This window comes from Pogona vitticeps, chromosome 4, assembly GCF_051106095.1.
Source record: "Pogona vitticeps strain Pit_001003342236 chromosome 4, PviZW2.1, whole genome shotgun sequence".
NCBI lineage: Eukaryota > Metazoa > Chordata > Lepidosauria > Squamata > Agamidae > Pogona > Pogona vitticeps.
The window spans coordinates 4,551,801-4,573,979 of NC_135786.1; the positions used below are offsets into that span (position 1 = coordinate 4,551,801).

At 47.6% G+C, this 22,179-nt stretch overlaps 1 protein-coding gene across 1 annotated transcript; it reads left to right on the forward strand.

The window, feature by feature from the left end:
- The first annotated feature begins 6,625 nt into the window (after positions 1-6,625).
- On the forward strand, positions 6,626-20,888 carry TCF15 (transcription factor 15). Its single transcript, XM_020806711.3, has 2 exons — positions 6,626-7,601; positions 20,301-20,888. The coding sequence occupies exons 1-2, from the start codon at positions 6,729-6,731 to the stop codon at positions 20,376-20,378; spliced, it is 951 nt and encodes a 316-aa protein (XP_020662370.3). The 5' UTR covers positions 6,626-6,728; the 3' UTR covers positions 20,379-20,888.
- The last annotated feature ends 1,291 nt before the right edge of the window (positions 20,889-22,179 follow it).

A 22,179-nucleotide genomic window follows, 5' to 3' on the forward strand; every position in this document is an offset into this window, starting at 1 on the left:
GGGCTAGGAGTAAAATAGCCTGAATAGGAGACTTCCCGATAAAATCAAGTCTGAATGCTCTCCAGAAGAAGAAGAAAAAATAAAATGACACAGTCATCATTTGGTTGCATCATGAAAATAAGTGACACACTGGAAAAGACAACAGGAAAAGCAATAAGCAGCAGGAAAAGAGGAATACCTAACATACAGTGAGTTGAGCTTTGTCTTTGCAAAACATGAGCAGAGGTGTTAGTAATAGCACCTTAATTCATAGAGCTGCCATAAGTCAGAGATTTACAGCACATAGCACTTTATTTTGCTCAGATGGGTTTGAATGGTGAACAACACACCAGCTCAGCGCCAGAACTCGTATATTCTGCTAGAATAAAATACCAGAATCCCAGTGAGATCCATTCATCAACAACTCTTTTCCTGATGCTGAAAAATATGGGAAGTTCGACTGTTTGCTTTCTGCTTTTCTCACTGGGTTCCCCGAACCCAAAATACAGAGCTTAGAAGCAATGGCCAGAAACCAAGTAAACATTTATGCCTGAGTTAAGTGCATTGGCATAGAAAGAAGCAGCACCAAATAACTGTTAATTAAAGAGTCCCTGGACTCTGGAGAGCAGAGTTCGAATCCCCGCTCAGCCATGGAAACTCACTGGGGGAATTGAACTGGTAAAAGCATTCCTTAAATATCTCACCTTGGAAGTCCTGTTAGGATCAATGATAAGTTGATTCTGGCTTGACAGCAGGTAACAGACATGTAATTGACTTGAGTCCATGATTAAATGTCTAGCCAAGTGCCAAGTCTCACAACTGGTACGCCACTAGGAATTCAGTCAGGCAATTTGTTAATTAGCAAATTTTTAGTAGCTATGTACAGCTCTGAGCTGGCTGGATAGTTCAGTGGCTTAGGTATCTGGTTGTAAAAGCCACAGGTTGGGAGTTTGACTCCTCACTGTGGCCCCTAAGTGGCCCCTAAGTGGAGCTTTGCGGCTTACTCTTGAGTAAGCCGCAAAGTCCCAGGGCTCCCCGGGAAGAAAGGAACAGTAAACCACTTCTATGTACCGTCTACCCGGGAAGTGGTCGCCATAAGTCAGAATTGACCGGACGGCACATTATTATTTATTATCATCACAGCTATGAGCTATGTCAATCCACGTACATATGCATAAATATTCCCTTGGGATTCTAGCCAGTAAATCCAAAGCAATGAATTGGGTGCATAAAGAAAGTATAAAGTTATTTCTCAGAGGAAAGGAACAAGCGGGAGCAAAGTTACTATCGAACTATTTTCTGGTTGGTTTTTAAGGTTACTTTAAAGAGATTTCTTTGATGCACGTGCCAGAAAATTTTCATATTAAATGCCACTCTTCCGTCAATCTTCAGGACTTTTTTCCCCCCAGAAATAAGAGAAAAGCAATGAATAATACAACAGGTAACACCAAAAAAGGGTAACAGTGCTTTGCCTTTCAGTCGTTGTACAGAGTAACAGCAGTAGATTTATTTATTTATTTATTTATTTATTTATTTATTTATTTATTTATTTATATGCCGCCCACACTACCCAGAGGATTACTCTGCAAACATTTCAACGAGTAATGGGAATGAATCATTCAAGCAAGAAGAGTGACTTTCTTCACTCTGTGCTAACCCCCACCACACACAGAGACCCTGCAGGATTATTTTCTACAGCCTGCCTTTCGCTCTGGTTTACAAACCATGCTTCAGAGGCAATAGAGCCAAAGGGGGGGGGGGGAGCGGGTGCCTTGCAGTTCTGGGATGCCGTGCTGGGAAGGATCGGGAGATGGCCTTAAACCCCCCCTTCCAGCTGGCCACTTGGGCCACAGCTCAGCCTGTGGCAACAGGCCCCCCTCTTGCACGGATGCCAAAGAGACGGGCCCGTCCCTCCCCGCTGTTCGCTTCGAGGTGGCCACTTTGCAAACCGCAGGGCTGGCCGTGCGCCTCACGGAGAAACGTTTGTGCAGGAGCAATGGGCCTTGGATGCACGTGTGGGTTCCTCGGGGAGGGACGCATCCTGGCCAAGCTTCAACAGCTGCGAGACGGGACTGTCACTCATGCGATGAAGCCTCTGCTCTCACAATGCCCCAGTGAGACAAAACCATCTTTAGAGAAGCCCGGCTGCTCCCGCCATCTTATGCTTTGCTGGAAGCCGGAGCTGGAGGCCTCGAGACCCAAGGCCTCTCTTGCGCATCGTTCCAAGCGGTTGAATACTGTAGTTGCACCACCATAGATTTTCACTGCTCAGAAGAGAGAAGAACCAGAGGGAAAAGACCAGGGTGATGCAGACGGGAGGCAGTAATGTCTAGATTCCCCATCAACCTCAATCGTTCGGGCATTCTGAGGCCACAGTAAAAGTGCTGTTTAGGATCGGCATGGGATGCATTTTTACACCAGGCCCTTCTGTTTATCCGACCTAAGGTGGGCCACTTATGGCCTCCGCAGTTCATGGTCCATTACCGTCTCCTCTGTTTGCAATAGTTGTCCAGAGTTTCTGGTCTAGAAGGTGCAGCAATGAGCACAAACCAAACACACCGTGATTATTCTCCCATTCATTTGCTGGCTAGGTTCGTAACAGGGTCTGACTTCCCGACAACAATGGCTTCTTGGATACACTCAAACCCACCCACCCCCCAACACATTATAAGGTGTGCCTCCAAAAAGGGGATATATGCCTATATTAGTGTTGGCAAAAATCCTCTAAATATCCATGCACACCTTTTTTTAAAAAAATACAAAAGCAGTATAAAAAGAAGGCAGAGCTCACTGAATGCAGAAAAAAAAAGAGAAACGAAGTCCAATACGGTGGGATTTGCTCCACTTATAAAACAGATGGATTTGGATTGTTTTTTACTGATCCCAGGACATAAAGGCTGGTTCGAATTAGCCCACCCCTTCTTGCTCCCAAAGAAGGTATCAGCAGCTCTCCTGGAGCAAGTGTTTTGTCACGCTGGAGAAACACGCTGGAGAAAGTGGCAGGGGTGGCAGAAATCAGTGGCCAGCAGGTATATATACAGATATATACCTGCTGGCCACTATAAATATGGATGCTTTTAATTTCCCTTTCCACTGCCACAAAGACAACACAGCCCATGGTGAAGCTTGCTGCACGAACTTTCTTACTGCGGAGCAATCGGGAACTTAGGGACTCAGGAAGACCCTCTGTAGATCTGAAGATTCTCCTGCCGCCAACTGTTTTGCGAATTTTATTTAAAATTTGCACACCCTCGCCCCTCTTTTGGAGGAGAGTGGCGGTGAGAGGCATGTGCATTCATTTCCGCAGGAGGATGGGTTTGGTTTTTTTTTCTTTTCCCTTTCTTTTGCCAGTCCTGGGGGGGAAACACCCAAAATCCTCTCCGTGCAAGGAGGGAAGAACAGAAGGCCTCTCTGATTGCACTCGGGGTTCACCGGATCTGTTCCAGCCTGAGCGGAGAAGAAACCCACTGGCTGGGGTTTACCTATGACTTCCAGAGGTCAAAGCCTCTCCTTTAGCCTGCACGCAGAGGGAGGGTTTGCCCACTCTGGCTTCCTGAGATGATGAGTTATTGCCGAGAGAGTTCCTTTCCTGTCTGCTTCTCTTAGCCGGAGATATTTACTCCTCTCCCTCACTCTTGCTTTCTCACCTCGGCCCTTCCTTGTCTCCCCCAGGACTCCGAGCCTAGTGCCCTCAAAGAGGGCAGGCGGCCAAGCAAAGCAGGCTTCAAGCCCGGGGGCTGCTTCCTTCCTTGAAGGTCGGCAACCGGAGGGGGGGGAGCAGGTGACACCCTGATCTGGAGCAGCTCCCTGCCAGAAAAGGCTAGGGCCCTCGTGGAAGTTTGCAGCCCGAAGAGCGGGCAGGAAACTGAACAAACGAATGCATGCAGAAAACAAGAAACACTTGCCAGGTTTCGAGAGCGGAGAGCCAGCTGGCGTTGTAGATACAGCATGAAAGGTGGTCACGAGACACCTGGATTTAGTTGATTCTTCTTTGGCTGGCTTCTGTTTATAGCAGTGGTCCCCAACCTTGGGCCTCCAGATGTTTTTGGACTACAACTCCCAGAAGCCTTCACCATCATCTCTGCCAGGATTCCTGGGAGTTGAAGTCTTAAAACATCTGGAGGCCCAAGGTTGGGGACCACTGGTTTATAGGACATCAGCCATCAAGTAGTTGTGAGACTGCCACTCCCATCAGCTTTCACTATTCCTCATGGTGACAAAGGCTGATAGGCTACGTAGTCTCCACCCCAAGTTCAGGCTGCTGCCCCACATTTATTGTGCTCATTAAGAGAGTGTGTATTTGTGTGGACCACACATACGGGGGTGGGGGGAGAGAGAGGGAAACCACGCGTGTTGTTCTAGCGCTCCTGTGTGAGCTGTTTTCCTGGCTATCCCACGATGCTTCAGCCTGACCTCCATCCATGCCCAAGCAGGACCGTCTTGGTCCAGCAATAAGACAACTACCATTGGATGGGCTGGAGCGATTCCCGGGCAGAACGAAGGATCGTTTTTAAGGGAGATTTCTGGTGCAATCGGGCACTCACTTTTCTAGCTGTCTGATTGCACCCCAGTGTTAATTGACTGATGTTCTGGATCTGTTCCTGTGGGCCCATGAAGAAGTGGGACCATGAAGAGTGCTAAAGAGACTTCTTGTTCTCAGTTATTTTCTTCTCCTCCAGAGAAGATTTGTCTCCACTGCAGCAGGATTTTCCTCCAGGAAAAACAAGATCTCAGCCATCGTCTAATTTCCCTCTTTCTTTTTTCCTTCAGTTTGCAAGACCTGAGGTCACAGGGCCTTCGGGAAGGCACAGGTTCATAAGCCTGCATGAAGTAAAAAGTAATTCCATAACAGCAAAAGCAGCAGCAGCACCAACCACATACTATTTCTTACTCCCAAGTAACTGGTAACATAATGAATTTATGGACACAATATTTATTTGTTTGGTTGCTTGTTTGTTTTATACAAAACTATCATGAACAATGGCCCAAAGTTGCCAACTTTCCCCCTTCCCTCTCAAGTAATATTAATGGAATACCAGGTAAATGTTACTCATCATTGCATATTTAAGCCAGCAGTCTCTTCTCTGGCATAACTGGGCGAATTGCTCCAAGTGAAGAAGTCAGCACTGAATCCCGACTCACACAACTGGTGTGGCACAGGAAATGCTTCGACCACCTCCCTAACTTGTGGAAATCCACTGCCGAAAGTTAACCTGGTGGAGGTCCACTGGTGGGCGATGCGACCCGGATTCTGGCGATGGGCTGAGGGCGTTGAGGATGATTGGGGCATGCTCGGCTGACCTGAGCAGCTGCTGTCCTGGACGAAAAGTGGACCCCCCATGACAGCCCTTCCCCGGCACTCAACTCGCATTTGTAAACCAAGAAAGTGCCTCAAATTTTGTCGATTCATTTATAACATCTTGGGCTCAGTTGTTGAAATCCACCACACTTAAGCGGCTCCACCTCTCAGAATTAGAATTAGAACCTCTCCCAAAGGGATGAACGTTTAGATTCAGCACAAATGAGGGTTCCGTGTAAAGTAGCAAGTCAGGAAATGTTGGCTTTTCCCGGGTTATATTTCCCCACCCACACCCCCAGAGGTGGGATGTGTTGATCCTTTGGAATCCAACATCCAAAACTGTAGTCCAATAGGTCGATTATAGTAAACAAAATGTTTCCCGTATTTCCTTTGAGGACTACAGCTCCCAGTTTCCAGGGGTTGGTTCCTGCTGCTAGAAATCAAAGCTGGTCTTTCATTTCCGAGCATCAAAGTGCTGTTAAATGCACAGAGAAGGAAGGAAGGAAGGAAGGAAGGAAGGAAGGAAGGAAGGAAGGAAGGAAGGAAGGAAGGAAGGAAGGAAGGAAGGAAGGAAGGAAGGAAGGAAGGAAGGAAGGAAGGATGGATGGATGGATGGATGGATGGATGGATGGATGGATGGATGGATGGATGGATGGATGGATGGATGGATGGATGGATGGGAGAGAGGAAGGAAGGAAGGAAGGAAGGAAGGAAGGAAGGAAGGAAGGAAGGAAGGAAGGAAGGAAGGAAGGAAGGAGGGAGGGAGGGAGGGAGGGAAGGAAGGAAGGAAGGAAGGAAGGAAGGAAGGAAGGAAGGAAGGAAGGAAGGAAGGAAGGAAGGATGATGGAGGAAAGAAAGATAGCAAGAAAGAAAGTGAGAAAGGAAGCAAGAAATAAATAAGGAAGGAAGGAAGGAAGGAAGGAAGGAAGGAAGGAAGGAAGGAAGGAAGAAAGAAAGAAAGAAAGAAAGAAAGAAAGAAAGAAAGAAAGAAAGAAAGAAAGAAAGAAAGAAAGAAAGAAAGAAAGAAAGAAAGAAAGAAAGAAAGAAAGAAAGAAAGAAAGAGTGACACAGGTTATGTCTGTATCTGGCAATCTCTCCAAAGTGTGCATAACTCTCTCGAGAACAGTGATCTGAAGCTTTGATCCCTGCTAATATTCACCCCGAGACGATGAGGCAAGCAGCCTGCTCTGGATCCCTTCCCACTGACTGGCCCGGCAGGGCTCTGTTTCTCTCCCCCCACCCCACCCCCGTGCAAGGTGTCTGGTTTTCAGCGGCCTCCCGCCTCCAACACTAGGACAGCCTCGTTTTAGAGAAAGAGACCCGCAGCAGCAGCAGCAGCAGCAGCAGCAGCAGCAGCGCAGACAAAGCAAAGCCCGGGGGTGCCCCTCCAAGATGGTTTTTAATTTCAGAGGCTGGGCCAGGCTGGCCGTGCCATTGGTCAGAGGAGAGGATGCTGGGCTTCCCCCATTGGCCGGCTGGGATTCTGTTCCTGCATCTCGGCCCTTCCCACTGCCTTATATACACATATATCTATCCACAGAGAGAGAGAGAGAGATGCACACAAAAGGCTCTGCCTTTTCCATGTCCCACCAGAGGGAGGAGAGCAGAGCAGAGAGAGAGGGACCGGAGGAAGAACAGCTGGCCAGGCGTGGAGCCTTTCTCCCTCCTCTGGAAAGGGGAGCCGGCTGAAGGTGTGGGAGGCCGGCTGGCCGGCTGTTGCCTCTGCTCTCCATCAGGCTTCGATCTCTTTTCCCCCCCTCTTCGCCTGACCTTTCTGGGGAGGTGTGAAAAAGCCATCCACAGCCCGACTGGACCTTTTTTGGGGGGGGACGGGCGCGTGTGGACCATCGCCATGGCCTTCACCATGCTGAGGCCCATGGCTGCCCACGTGCTCTACCCGGACCTCAGCCTGCTGTCGGAGGAAGACGAGGAGAACCGCAGCGAGAGCGAGGCCTCCGACCAGTCCTACGGCTGCTGCGAAGGCCGGCACAAGGTGGCCAGGAAGCCCGGCCAGGTGGTGGTGGTCAAGCAACGCCAGGCCGCCAACGCGCGGGAGAGGGACCGGACCCAGAGCGTCAACACGGCCTTCACCGCCCTCCGCACCCTCATCCCCACCGAACCGGTGGACAGGAAGCTCTCCAAAATCGAGACCTTGCGCCTGGCCTCCAGCTACATCTCCCACCTGGCCAACGTCCTGCTCCTGGGCGACGGGTGCGAGGACGGCCAACCCTGCTTCAGGGCCATCTACGGCGCCAAGGGCGAGATGGAGGCCAAGCAGCCGAGGAGCATCTGCACATTCTGCCTCAGCAACCAGAGGAAGGGGGTGAGTCTCCTCACCTTGACCCAATTATGCTCTCTTCTCCTCCAAACCAAAGAGAAGGGGACCCAGAGAGGTCAAATGGATCTAGAAGCACAGCTTGGAAAAGTTACTCCTTCGAGTTACGATGGCCGGAATCCCCTCCATCTGCTGTTTCGGGAACTGTACCCTCCAGAAGTAACATTTCCAAGCTCTGCCACTAGAAGCCTTGAAGCAAACAGGCCTGTAACCCTAGATGAGTGGTGAGTGGAAGGTACTCTGCATATGCTCAGAGATGCTCTTCTATACAAATGCTTTCAATGTTGCAAAATTAGCCTTGAGATTACTCTCAGAGGTCAAAGAGAGCTGATCTTTCCCCAATAAAGAGGGTCAGTTCTGGGCACTCAGCAAACATTAGACCCTTTGGGGGTATCTGGAGTCCGAAGAAGAAGCCTCTTTAGGCCAGATGGGTGGGGTATAAATCAAATAAATAAATTTAAATAAATAAATAAAGCCTGGTGTAGATCCCCTGGAATGGAAAATAGGCTGGCAAAGCAAAACGTCTTTTTTTATGTATTCATTTTATACCATTGCTCAGCCAGGGCTTAGCTCAGACCCGCTAGCTAAGCTAAGAGAGGTGAAAGAGGAGGGTGCTTCTGAACATGTGTGAAGTGGACCCCACGCCTCCTGATGCTTAACCAATGGTGCACTCGCTCGGTTGGGATGTAGGGTTCTGGCTAGAATGCGGGACCCCGAGAAAGCTTCTTCCTTGAGACCTGTCCTTTGAGAAATTAGACACCCCCCCCCATGGAGGCGTCAGAGTCCCCAAGGACTCTCAGGGCTTGAGAAGGGGTATGGATGTTCCCATCCACAGATGGAGGAACTGAGGCTGAGGGGGGGGGACAGTGGCCCATGGCTAAGGGAGAACTCCAAGGTTCTGCGTGGTGGGTGAAGCCCAGCCTTGGGTGATGGGAGCAAACCACCAAGTTGCCAAGTGGTGATTCCTGTAGGTTGGAGAAGGGAAGCGACCTCCAGGGCCTCCAAAAGAAAACTCGATCCATTACCGCGACATGGAAAGGTTTGCGTTCCATCCCCCTCGGAGTCCTGGGCTGAATGTTTGCTTGCCATATCCTCTGATGAGCTCGTGTTGGTACGCGGCTCCTTTCTCTTCTCTTTATCCCCACAATGCGCCTGCAAGAGAGACCAGCCCAGGCTCACCCAATGAGTTCCATGGCTTAGTGGGGACTTGAACCCAGATCTAACAAACCCTTCCCTCTAGTCCTTTCAGTTATGATCCACCGCACAGGCTTGCTTGCTTGTTTCTTGGTGGGTGAGGCTGACCCAAATAGGAGGAGAGAGGTCTACAGTATTTGCAGCTACTAACCATGAAAGCAAAGTGGAACCTCCAGGTGCAGGAGCAGTCTGCCACTAAAGATCAGTTGCTACTGATGGGGTGGCGGAAGAGAGCTTCTTCGTGCCACCTTTTATGAGCTCGGTTGCTGTAGCAAACCAAATGCAGGAGCGGATCGCCGGTTTGTTTGGGACCAGAAAGGGGGGGGGGGGTTCTCTCCCAGAACTTGGAAATGCTACTTTTGGGGACTATAACTCCCAGAATTCCATATCCAATCCTAGCCCCCCCCCCAAAAAAAGCTGACCTTTCCAAGTTCTGTTCTTTCCTCTGAGGTAGTAGATGCCACCCTCAAACCTTTCGCCTGAACCAGATTTGCACAGATTCTGTTCCACATTCCACTCGGTCCTGAGTTGCCGTTCATGTGCCCAACAGAGGATGGATTCAATGTGGCTGTTGAAACGAAGCTCGTTTCATAGTCCAGGAAAAGCGGGCATGTGCGGCTTCCTTTCCTCAGCCTCCTGTGATCTCACATCTTCCCTCCGCTGCTCGAAGGAGCGAGAGACGCATGGACATGTTCTCTCAGAAGCCAGAAACCTCTGTGATTCACCAGCAGGCGTGTTCGGTATTTGCTCCTGCAACCTAGGCAGCATTCCAGTGAGGCAGAAATAAACACGGCCAGCGTGCTGTGGAAGAGCGGGGACTTAGTGAAGATGGTGTGGATTTAAATGCAAGGCCAGCACTTAGGGAAAGGGACCTGGGGTCTGTCAGCTCCTAAAATCTTCACATGACCGTGGAGGATGCAGGCAGGCAGGATTTCCAACCCCTAAATGGGGGTGCCAGGGGTTGACCCCATGTGAAGGACCACCAAGCGATGGTTCGGAGCCTCTGGGATTCTGCAGGAGTCTCTCACCCAAATATTAGCCAGACCTAACCTTGCTCAGCAATCAGAATCAGACTAGACTGGTAATTTTAAGATGATATTCTAGAATTCTTTGGAAAATCAGATATAGAAAAAATTCCCAAGCCTTGGTTTGCAGAAGTTACTGGCACAGGCTGCACGTCTGGACTGATCTACTCACGGGGAGAACAGGCAGGCAGAGGTATCTCAGCCCACGTTTGCCACCGACTTGTGCTCTCTGACTTGCAAGCCCTTGGCCCCCATAGGGTCTTGACCCTCTCCAGATATACTGGGGCAAAAACCCATCACTCCCTGTCCACATAGCTGTAGGATGATGGGAGTCCTAGCCCAGCATCTTTCAAATACCCCAGAGTGGCCTCCGAGATCCAAAGAATGTCAGGCCCGATCGTGATCACCCAATAAGGGTGCCGAGACACGGAATTCATACACAGAAGTTCACTGCTTGTCCTCTGTCCTTTTTACAAGAGGAAGGTTCACATCACAATTTTCCCCTCCGCCCTGAGTAGTCCTAGGGTGGAAAGAGTCATGCCTTGATGTATCCGTAGAATTGCATCTCCCTTCAGAGAGAATGTAAAACTCTCAAGCAACAATGAACCACGTGGAGCGAGCCGAGGCACTCAGGCTGGGCGGCTGGGGTTTTGACTCCGAGGGCTGAAATTCAGGTGCAAAAATTTGATGCTACAGCCACCCCTTTTTTGCAGCGGCAAGGGGGTGAACCCGCCATCTTTCCCTGGGCAAAAAAATGGGATGCTGAGCAGGAAAGGTCAACACAGGACAAACATGGCCATCACACACTCAGATTCAAGGGCTTCTCCCTGCTCTTCTATCATCTCCCCACATAGGCTGATCTCGCGCAACCCAGGCTTAGCTGATGGGACAGGGAACTGCCAGCGGCCAGAACGGCTAGTTATGACTATCAGGTGAAGAAGAAGCCCCGTAGGAAGCACCCGGTCCTCACTCTTGCAGATTTCTCTATCAAAGCAGGTGCCATGCTTGGAAGGGAAAGTTTGGAACTGTTTATCTGCATTATCGTAGGTGCAAAAGAATTGCAGGTTCTCCGGCTGCCCTGTTTGAATTTAGAAATAGAACGTGCAGAGGAGAACTTCAGAATTCAAGGTGATTTTAATTAGCAGTAACTTCGGAGAAGAGAAGAAAGTCTTTCTTCACACCATGCAGAATCTGGTTCTCATAACATGTGGTCATGGATACAGGCTGAGGTCACTTTTTTGTAAGGGTTAGGTGAAGCAGAGGAGTAGGGAGAGACGTTAGGGTACCAGCCGCTATCAAACATGCTGGCTAAACCAAAATTTCAGATTCATAGGTAGTTCTATAATTCTAATTGATCAGATTGTAGAACCAAATAAAAGGAGGTGATGAGGGTAATTTGCAACACAATCTGCCTTCTGAAGTTGCATGCTTGGAATGAGCAATGTTGCTGCATTGCCCTGAACCCACATTACAAAATTCTAATTTAAATTGCAGGATTTTCTGGCTTCCATGGACAACATAGCACAAAATCCTTTTGTGGTGTGCTAGTTGTGATGGGTAATATAGAGAGAGTCTTGAGGGTTGTTTTCTTGCTCTCCCCTGCATTCTTGTGTACCAGGACCTACGCAGAGTACACAAGCAGCTAAAATATGTATTTTTAACCACACAATTGATATAAAATGTATACATGTGTCTATTGATTTATCTGTCTCTCCTACGGTTCAAAGATTGTAAATTATTAACTCAAAACCTTGTATAGGTATTGTGCTGGGGAGACTGATCTATTGCATGGTTGTTTTGCTTTTATAATGGATGAATAACATTTTATTAAATTAAATTAGGGCTGTCCTCCAGATTCAGACAAATCCCAAACTGAACTTGACTGATTTGGACTGATTATTGAGAGGTCCGGATTGAACCGTAAAGACAAACTTCAAGTTTTGACTTCGGTGGAAGCGAATTTGCTGGCTAGAAGGAAATTTACAAATCGTTTTGATTCTGCGGAATGCGTGGAAGTCAATGGTGTTTCAGTGTTTTCAGCCTACCAGCCTCTTGGGTCCTTTCAAGGAGAAAGGCGGGTGAAACATTTTAAATAAATGGAAATAAATAAATAACTCATTAAAAAAAAGCAGATATAAAGGGGATCCTAGGCAGACTTGTGAAACCGGCTTTCTGCAGTTTGGGAAGGTAACTTTCTCTATGAGCATTCCCAGATTTCATGTACATCAGGACAAATTTTTTAAAACGTGTGTTTCAAATTGTCCAGTGCACCGAATTTATGAATTCCTTTGGATCGAGGGCAGAAATAACTCCAAACCTATCTGGGATATATTTGGAAACCTGAACTGACCTCGGACTGAAATCTGTTCATAGACTGCTGTACCATTTTTAGACACTAGGCATCTTTCATGTAGCCAAGAGGCTGGCCTGGGAAATTCATCCTTTCACAGGGCCTTTCGCCAGCTCACGTAGCCCATCCTTCTGCAGGGCCTTCTTCAAGCTCTTCCAAAAGAGACACCGCGTGGTTTTCTTCTGCTGCAGGGGGTGGGGATAAGAAGGGTTAGGGTGTTTCTGATGCCACTTCAGCTGAAGTTAAATCCCACTGGATAGTAGTCAATGTCATATCATAGTTCCATGTGAATGCATACATGGATGTATATTTTCCATAGAGTGATGGGTGAAGTTGAGTGGCCCATGAGATAAGGCATGTAAGATATGCTGATCTCATTTCCTGGACGCCATTCAGTTGACGTAGGAATGTATATGCTTTGTTTTATTTTGTTTTAAAGTTATACGAGTGTATACTTTTTTCTCAGAAATCAAAGTCTCTCGAGCTAGGGATCAGAGCGATGGCCCTTGTTCTTGTACATGATAATACCTTGATAGAGAAAGTGCATTTTGTTGTTCAACATATGCTCTTGAATACCTGAAAAGCCCTCTTTGGGGAATCCCTGTATCATTTTAGCAGGTCAACTTAATAATATTATTTCACTTGATAATAAATAATAATCATGTGTGGTCAAGTGAATGTTGACTTGTCCTGTGGCATCAATTTTCAGGATTTCCCAAGTAGAGCATTGTCTAGGGACATGGTGGCGCTGCGGGTTAAACTGCAGAAGCCTCTGTGCTGCAGGGTCAAAAGACCAGCCGTCGTAAGATCGAATCCACGCGACGGAGTGAGCTCCCGTCGCTTGTCCCAGCTCCTGCCCACCTAGCAGTTCGAAAGCATGTAAAAATGCGAGTAGATAAATAGGTAACGCCTCGTTGGGAAGGTCATGGTGCTCTGTGTCTAGTCATGCTGGCCATGTGACCACGGAAACTGTCTTCAGACAAAACACTGGCTCTATGGTTTCCCATTCTTTTCTTCTGGAACTGTGTAGCTTGCCCAAGGCCACACAGGCTGGCTCTACTTACAGGAGGCACCATGGGGGAATCAATCTCCCAACCTCTGGCTTCACAGCCAGTTTAATTTAGAATACTTAAATACTGGGTGCTTAAACAACAAATTGTTTGATAAGAGTTAGACATTTGCACAGACAAATAAGTATTCTGTTCTCGTGGCCTTAAAGAGCCCCCACCTTAAAAAATCCTTTGCCGAAATAGTCAAATCTGTCAGTTTTGCTTTCTCTTACATTAATTTTTTTAAAAAACCAACCAACCAACCTGAAGTTCTTTCCAGCCCATCTGGAAATTTTTTTAAAAAATCCTATCAAAAACTACCCAAAACGAATGTTTTGCACTTTCTTGATGCTGCTGCTTGAGTTTTCAGGCTGTTTTATGGTGTTTTTCCACTTGAGGATAAATGTTTGGGGTTTAAAAACTATTGGGGCGTTTCTGCTAGTTACAGCAAGCTCTATCCGAGCTCAAGCTTTAAAAAGTTACTTTCCTGGACTAGATTTCCCAGAGTACCCATAACCTTTCTGGAGGGAGGTTTCGGGGAACTGTAATCTGGAAGATGTAGCTGTTTCAAACTCTGAAAAATCCAGTGCGGTATTTCCAAGAAGAGTCAGTCTAGTTTTGGAGAGAAGCAACCAAGCGAGATGGAGGTAGGGGCCACATGGATTGTGAGTAACAGGGAGTATAGGACTCTATCTATAGGTGAAGCTGTCATTCAGCTGCTTATATGACTGATTAACTGCATAAGCGATTGAGCTTTTCCAAGGCCTGTTGTTCAAATTAAAAACAAACAAACCACAAACAATTAGGTTTAGGAGCAGAACACATATTCTATAGGGTGGTCTTTCTAAGATTTAAACAGAATGGCATTCTTCATGAGCGTCAGTATTTAAATCTGATGCTGAAATTCCTAACCCTGTTCAACTCTACCGTTCTAAACAAGGCTGTCGAATGAAACGTAGAAGAAACACATTCTTCTTACGCAGTGTTAAGTCCTTTCAAATAATATTGCTTTGGAGCCTAAAAGCTCAGGACGCAACAGGATCCATAGTTGATCATGTGCACTGGAGTACACGAGCCACCCCATCCCGTGCATGCATTCTCAGAAGCGAGCCTTATTGCACTCAACAAGACGCACTCTCGGATATATGTCTATGGGATTGCGCTTTTAGAAAGTGTACATTCGAAACGTTGCAGAGAAATCCAAACCATTACCTTTCATTTCTATCTGTGGTGCTACAGGAACATTAATAAGCAGGAGGTATAATAGTTAACTGGCTTCAAAGTTCTTTGACTACAAGGTCTTTTTACTGTCCTTACGACAGCCCTGTAGAGTATGTTGGTATTATTGTCCCCATTTTGCCAAGGAAGGGAAGATAAGAAAAATGAGACCTTCTCTAAATCCACCTAAGAGGGACGTGGTGGCACTGCGGGTTCAACCGCAGAAGCCTCTGTGCTGCAAGGTCGGGAGACCAGCTGTCGTAAGATCGAATCCATGCGACAGAGTGAGCTCCCGTCACTCATCCCAGCTCCTGCCCACTTAGCCGTTCGAAAGCATGTAAAAATGTGAGTTGATAAATAGGTAGCACCACGGTGGGAAGGTCACGGCGTTCCATGTCTAGTCACACTCGCCACGTGACCACGGAAACTGTCTACGGACAAAACGCTGGCTCTACGGCTTGGAGATGGGGATGAGCACCGCGCCCTACAGTTAGACACGACTGGACTCAATGTCAAGGGGAATCTTTACCTTTTCCTAAAGCCACCTAGTGAGTTATGGCCAAGACACAACTCAAACGAAGACTGTCTGGGTTTGGGGGATGTTCTGAGTCGCAACTCTCGAATCCCACATTCACGTCATGAGGGAGGGGGCCCCCGAAGGAGCTGTTGATGCCTTAGGCTATGGGAGGAAGGATTCTATGGAAGCCAGGGCAAACATTTTGATTCCTCCAGCAGAAAATCATGCATGGGTCAGGGATGAATCCTGCACCTGCTCAGATTTTCTTCTTCTAAGCAACAAGGCCTTGTTGTCTTTTCCATCAGATTTTTGCTGTTCTGTGTTGTCAAGCTGATTTTGAGAAATGGTGGTCCTGTGATTTCATGATTTCCAAAAGGTCTCATCCTGAACAGCTCTGCTCAGCTCTTGCAAGTACAGTATAAGACCGTGGTTCCTCTATCGATCCAATCCATCTCATATTCCGTCTTCCCCTTTTCCTTCTGCCTTCAACTTTCTTAGCATTATTCTGTTTTCCAGTAAGTCTTGTCTTCTCATGATAGGCCTCTTTGCCTTACGGACACCCTAACAAAAACTAGTAACTGAACTTTTTTTAAAAAAGTATGGATGCTTTCTCTAGAGAGTATGGTGTGCCTCCTGATTTGATTTTTTTAAAGAATTTTAAGGCTGCTTTTCTAAATTTATTAGAGAAGCCAGTAGTGTTTTCCCCCAAGCTGACCTATCACCAAAGCAAAGGGTTGAATTTTAAAAAGAACAGCTGGCATGAAACCCAGAAGCTGCAATAAAATAGCTAAACGCTGTTAAATTCAATGTTAGCACTACGGTTACAAAATTTCACCCCCTTCAGAATACATTGTCCAAAAAGAGGAGGGAATGGGAGCGATCTCTAGAAGAATAAAAGTTTTTTTTTTAAAAAATGAATAAGAGCATGGAATAAGATAAGCAGGGAAAGGAAAGCAAAAGGTACAGTTGCGTTGACGACATCTGAGTTTTATTCCATCTGGCAGGAGATTCGCTGCAGTTGCTCTTTCCCAGTTGAAAAGCTGTGAAGTTGGAGACCTGGAGGCAGGTTTATGACAGGTAGCCGTGCCCATCTGCTTCCAAAACCACAAACACAGAGTTGTTGTGGCCCCTTTAAAACAAAGACATTTACCTCAAGGTCAGCATTCATGGCCACTGGTCCCATCACCTCCTGGCAAATAGAAGGGGAAGATATGGAGGCAGTGACAGATTTTACTTTCTTGGGCTCCATGATCACTGCAGATGGTGCCAGCAGCCACGAAATTAAAAGACGCCTGCTTCTTGGGAGGAAAGCGATGACAAACCTAGACAGCAACTTAAAAAGCAGAGACATCATCTTGCCAACAAAGGTCCACATAGTCAAAGTGATGGTTTTTGCGAAGGAGCATCCCTCAACTTAATGGGCTCCGTATGGTTTGATAATTCAGCTCTTATGAGCACCAAGCAGGCTGGCTTAATGGCTGGGAGTGCTGGCAGAGGTAGTCTAAAAGGTCTGGTGGGCTCCAGGTTCGGGAGGGCCCAACAGGATCTAGAAGGTCCCTCTGATGGGTTTTGTCCTATCAAATCGGAACAGACTTATAGTGACCCTAATAGGGGTTCTGAAGTGAGTGAGATATTTAAGGAGCGGTTTTACAAGTGCCACACCCACCGTGAGTTACCCTGGCTGAGCCGGGATTCGAACCCAGTTCTCCTGAGACCATAGCTCTATCCACTACACCAGACTGGGTATCTATATTCTTCCAGTGTCTTGTATACTGCAAAATGGAAGGTGGATGAGAACTTTGACTAACGAGCAATCAGTGGCTTCCTGCATGTATCTGAAACCAACAATTACATCCACTTTCTCGCTTCTAATCCCATTGTCTCTCACTGTGAGCCACTCTTAACAAAGGAGGACTGGGATCCAAGAATACCGGAGGGCTACAGATTGGAGGCAGTGACAGATTTTATTTTCCTGGGCTCCATGATCTTTGCAGGTGGTGACAGCAGCCACGAAATTAAAAGACGCCTGCTTCTTGGGAGGAAAGCAATGACAAATCTTGACAGCATCTTAAAAAGCAGAGACATCACCTTGCCAACAAAAGTCCGAATAGTCAAAGCTATGGTTTTTCCTGTAGTGATGTATGGAAGTGAGAGCTGGACCATAAAGAAAGCTGACCGCCAAAGAATTGATGCCTTTGAATTGTGGTGCTGGAGGAGACTCTTGAGAGTTCCCTGGACTGCAAGGAGAACAAACCTATCAGTTCTAAAGGAAATCAACCCTGAGTGCTCACTGGAAGGACAGATCCTGAAGCTGAGGCTCCAATCCTTTGGCCATCTCATGAGAAGAGAAGAGTCCTTGGAAAAGACTCTGATGTTGGGAAAGTGTGAAGGCAAGAGGAGAAGGGGACGGCAGAGGACGAGATGGTTGGACAGTGTCATTGAAGCGACGAACATGAATTTGACCCAATTCCGGGAGGCAGTTGAATACAGGAGGGCCTGGCGTGCTCTGGTCCATGGGGTCACGAAGAGTCGGACACGACTAAACGACTAAACGACGACGACAGACTCTCCCAGGCTGGTGAAGATACATGACCATATGGACAGCAGAGCAGCATATGTGAAGTTTCCTGGCAAAATTTGGCTTTTGTTTTTCTTCCCATGAGCTCAAGGTGGTACAGGGATATCTCCTGTTTCACCGTAAAATGTTTTCCAACCCACTGGGAGCCCATCAGCCCTGGAACTGAGCAAAAAAATAAAAATAAAATATATATATTGTAAAGCCACTGCTCCTGGAAGTGTCTAGGTATAGAAAACTATTTTTTCCAGATTTGTTTTTCCATCAAAGGGGCATCTGGCAGGCACAAAAATGGCCTTGGTGGCTGCATGCGACCACATACAAAAAGACATTGTGGAACTGGAAAAGGGTCAGAAACAGAGCGACTCAAGTGACGACTGGGCTGGGGCACATTCCCTGATGAGGAAAGGCTACAGCGTTTGGGGCTCCTGAGTCTGGAGAAAAGGCACCTGATGGGGGGGGACCTGTATAAAATGTATAAAATTATACAGGGGATAGATAAAGTGGATAGAGGGAAGCTCTTTTTCCTCTCATGCGATACCAGCGCCAGGGGACATCCACTCCAGCTGAGTGTTGGGAGAGAATGAAACAAAGAAAATATTTCTTCACCCAGCGTGTTGTTAGTCTGTGGAACTCCTTGCCACAGGATGTGATGACGGCATCTAGTCTAGATGCTATTAAAATGGGATTGGACAGATTCTTGGAGGAAATGTCCATCGCAAGTTACAACCCATGATGGGGATGTACAATCTCCAGGTACCTCCAAATGCCAGATGCTGGGGAGGGCTATCAGGAGACAGGTACCTTGTGGTCTCTTGTGGGCTCCCAGAGGCATCTGGTGGGGCTACTGTTGAGATACAGGGAGATGAACTAGATGGGCTCTTGGCCTGATCAAGCAGGGCTCTTCTTATGTTCTTATGCACTTTGCCCAGCCATGTTGACCTCACTCATCAACTTATAGTAAATAATGAAGATGAAGACAGAGTGAATAAATGTGAAGACAGAAAGGTTATAAACATATTACTGGAAGAAAAGGGGCTTTTTGTTTCTGTCATGGTGGAATTTTTTTGTTGACAAGAGTGAGTAGTGGGGTGTAAGATATGGAAGTTTAAGAAACCCTGGTCTAAAGGACTGTACTTTTAGCTGTGTTTTAGTGAGGAGTAGAATGCATGCAATGTATGAATCTCATAGGTTTAAGAGTACTTCATCTATAGATCTGGGAAATATTTCTCACTGTAAAACCGGACAGTACTCACTGAATGAGACCCAAGTGTTTTGGAATGCTGCTTTTTTTCCAGCTGCAACTCTCCGAAACCCTGTCAATGAACAATTGGGATTGGAAGTCCAAGAAAAGTATTTTTTTTCCCCACCCAAACTGTGGAGACCAAAATATCTACTTCCATAGGAAGCAATGCCATGTGTCAATTTCTGGGGGAACAGAGGTTGGGGTCGTGAGCCGCATCCAACCATGTGCCTTGGTGCCCTTCAGCATCAAAATTTAGGTAGGGTCCACAACGTCCAAACAAGGATTCCTTGGAATGAGCGCAGCCCTGGGGGGGCTGGATTACACATTCATGGCTTCTGGTTTTAAATCCAGCTCAATGGGAAAGTGTGCTGTCTCTTTTTAACTGCTGGGAGGGAGTGCTGACTTTGAAAACACGCTCACGCAAATCCTGAAAGTAACTGAAGGAAAAGCTTAAGCCCGGCCTCAGCATGGGAGCCGGCTCGGATTCCCGACTGCTCCAGTTTCCGAATTATTCCCCAGCCGGTGACGGCATCTTGACCTTTGCTATAGCAACCCACTGAGAGGCCACTGTAAGCAAGGAAATGGTCTGGCGTGTGTGGGGGGGGGAGATGAGCCAGGAAAGCCAACGCTAACGATCTCATGGCCATTCATCTCAGAGCCTAGAACTGGGGGATTCTGGGACTCGTTGTCCAAGCCCACGAGCTGATCCCAACGCTGCTTCGAATGGGCATCCTTTCCCCGGGGCAGAGTCTGGTGGAAGGAAATGGAAATGATGAATGAAGCACCTTCCATGGGAAGTAGGCGACTGTAGCAGGAGCAACGTGTTTTAATGTTTTTTATTTTACTCATTTAACATATTTTTACCCCGCCTTTCTCCTGAAAAGGACCCAAGGCAGCTTATAACAGTTAAAGGACAATGTTTAAAAGCTAAAACAGTGAGTATGCAAGTGTTAATGGAGAATTAAACAAGGATTATATTCAAAATACTGTGCTCAATAAAATCAATACTAAAAGCGCATTTAAAAATAACAGAGCACAACCATCCAATTTGAAAAACCCCTCTCAGATAGCCTGTCACTAAGAGAAAGCCTGCCTGAAGAGACAGGTCTTGGGCTGCTTGTGGAAGGACAGCAAAGATGGGGCCAGGATGGCCTCCAGTGGGAGGGAGTTCCAACGGCTGGGAGCAGCCATAGAGAAGACCCTTTCCTGGGTCCCCACCAAGCATGCCTATGAAGGTGAGGATCTTAATTCCTGGACAAGCTTATAGATACGCTCTTTTAGATAGCTTGGACCCAAGCTGTTTAGGGCTTTATAAGTTAAAATAAAGTGAATGGTTGTAGCGCAGTGAGGGAACCATTTCTCTGAGCCTGACCTATCTAGCAGGGTTGACATGGAGTGGGGGGAAAGATGGCCGCATGGGTTGCCCTGAGCTTACCCGAGGCAAGGTGGGATGTAAATGTCATTCATGAAGTGAATAGACTCAAAGGTTCCCCCCACCCTCTTCTCTTCACAGAGCAACCGACGGGACATCGGCGGGAACAACTGCTTGAAGGCAAGAGGCGCCAACCACCTGAAGGTGCTCCAGAGATGAGCCCGGTGACCGTCTGTCCAAGAAGTCAGGGCAGGATGGGATTCACGCCTCAAAAGAGAACGGGGTCAAATGTCCCCAGATAGGACTGGGGGTGGGGGGAATGGAGACTGGGGCTGTGCCTAGTGGTTACGGATAGAAAGCTCCACGTTGAACGGGGGACCTCCACGTGGTGGACTCTGTGGAGAAACACGGAAGAAGGTGGGAGCTGCCCACACAATCGGACTGCAAGGCCAGGAGGACCCGGGGCAGCAGAGGAGAGCAAGGGCCTCCAGGAAAAATCAGCCTTCAGGGGAAAAAAAACCTCCCCTTCTCTTGACCAGGAGCAGGGCGGAGGGCCTGGCAGGCGTTGGCTGTGTTGGCGGCGCATGGATCTCCAGCCTCCCTCCGACAGCGCAGGGCGGACGTGCGGAGCTTGACCGAGACAGAGCTTCTTGGCTGGTCTGTGGGATCACGGGTGTTGTTATTGTGTGCTTCTTCAGCAGGCTTGAAAAATAAAGATATTTTTCCTCACCCCCCTGTGTGACTTTGTCGTGTCTCCCGAGCCTGGTTTGTTCACGGCGTCCTTCTGCAACAGGCGAGTAAGGAACCAGAGCAGAGAGCCTGTGGATAAACTCTCCATGAAGAAGACATATTAGCAAATCCAACAGGAAGTGAATTAACACATAGACCATTTCCTCCGATCCGGGAGAACTTATAGTATGTTCTTAGGCCTGCACACCACAGGGAGTGCCTGATTGAGCATCTATCCTCTCCGCAATTTTTGCCATTGAAAATTACACTCTCTATATCCACCACAATTTCGGATTTCTTTCCTTTCTACCATTAATATTTTCTTTATGTCATAGGTAGAGTTTTCTCCTCTACCACTGCGGAGGTACGTTTACCAATCCGGCCCCTCCGGCGATACCAAGCTCCAGTTTCCGCCAGCCCAGACAGAATGCAAGCGTAGTCTCTAGGATCTGCTCGCTGGGGATGGTGGGAGTTGTAATCCAGACCATCTGGGGAAAGCCCAGAAAGCCAATAGCTTCTGGACAAGCAAAAGAAAATGCTCCTTTAATCAGTATGTAACCTTCAAAGCCACAAGCTGGGGTGATGATCAGTTTCGACAACAAATTTAAACAATTCCCTCTCTGTTGATTGAAAACTAACCTTTAAAATGGCAGAAAAAGGGTTTATCCCCAAGTGAACCTTTTGGGCTACAAACCCTCCTGGTTTGCGGATGATGCCAGCAACAGAGCGACATGAGCAGACTGTGTCCCTCTTCTTTGCATGAGGGTACACTGACACACACCCCTCAATTCGGAGCCGGCTGATGTGGGAAGAAGCCTGCCCGATTCTTTGCCTGGGAATGGTGCAGAAAAGTGAGAGCAATTCAGTGGCCCTGGCTGAGTCAGAGGCTGTCCAGCCCAGCTGCAGAGCCAGGAAGCTGGGGATTCATTTCCTCATAAACATGCACCATTCCCTTTTATAGGCTGGAAGAGCCCAGCCTCGGATCTTCTCTTTCCAGTCGTCCAAACAGATTTTCCCCGGAGAAGCCAAAGAGGCCGTTTGGAGCTGATCCTTAGCAAGGTTAGCTCTGGGGGGCACCAAGAAAGGGCATTTTCAGGGAACTCAGAACTGGCCGTAATCTGCAAGCCCTGAGCAACCCAACCACTGCCAGCACCTTTGGGAGGTGATTAATTCATAAGGCCATCATAAATAATAATTTTAAAAGATTTTACGGTATATAGGAACAGCAAGACGGGCAAATGGGGTGGGTGGGTGGCATCCCTGATTCTCAAAACTGTTTGGGTTTTGGATT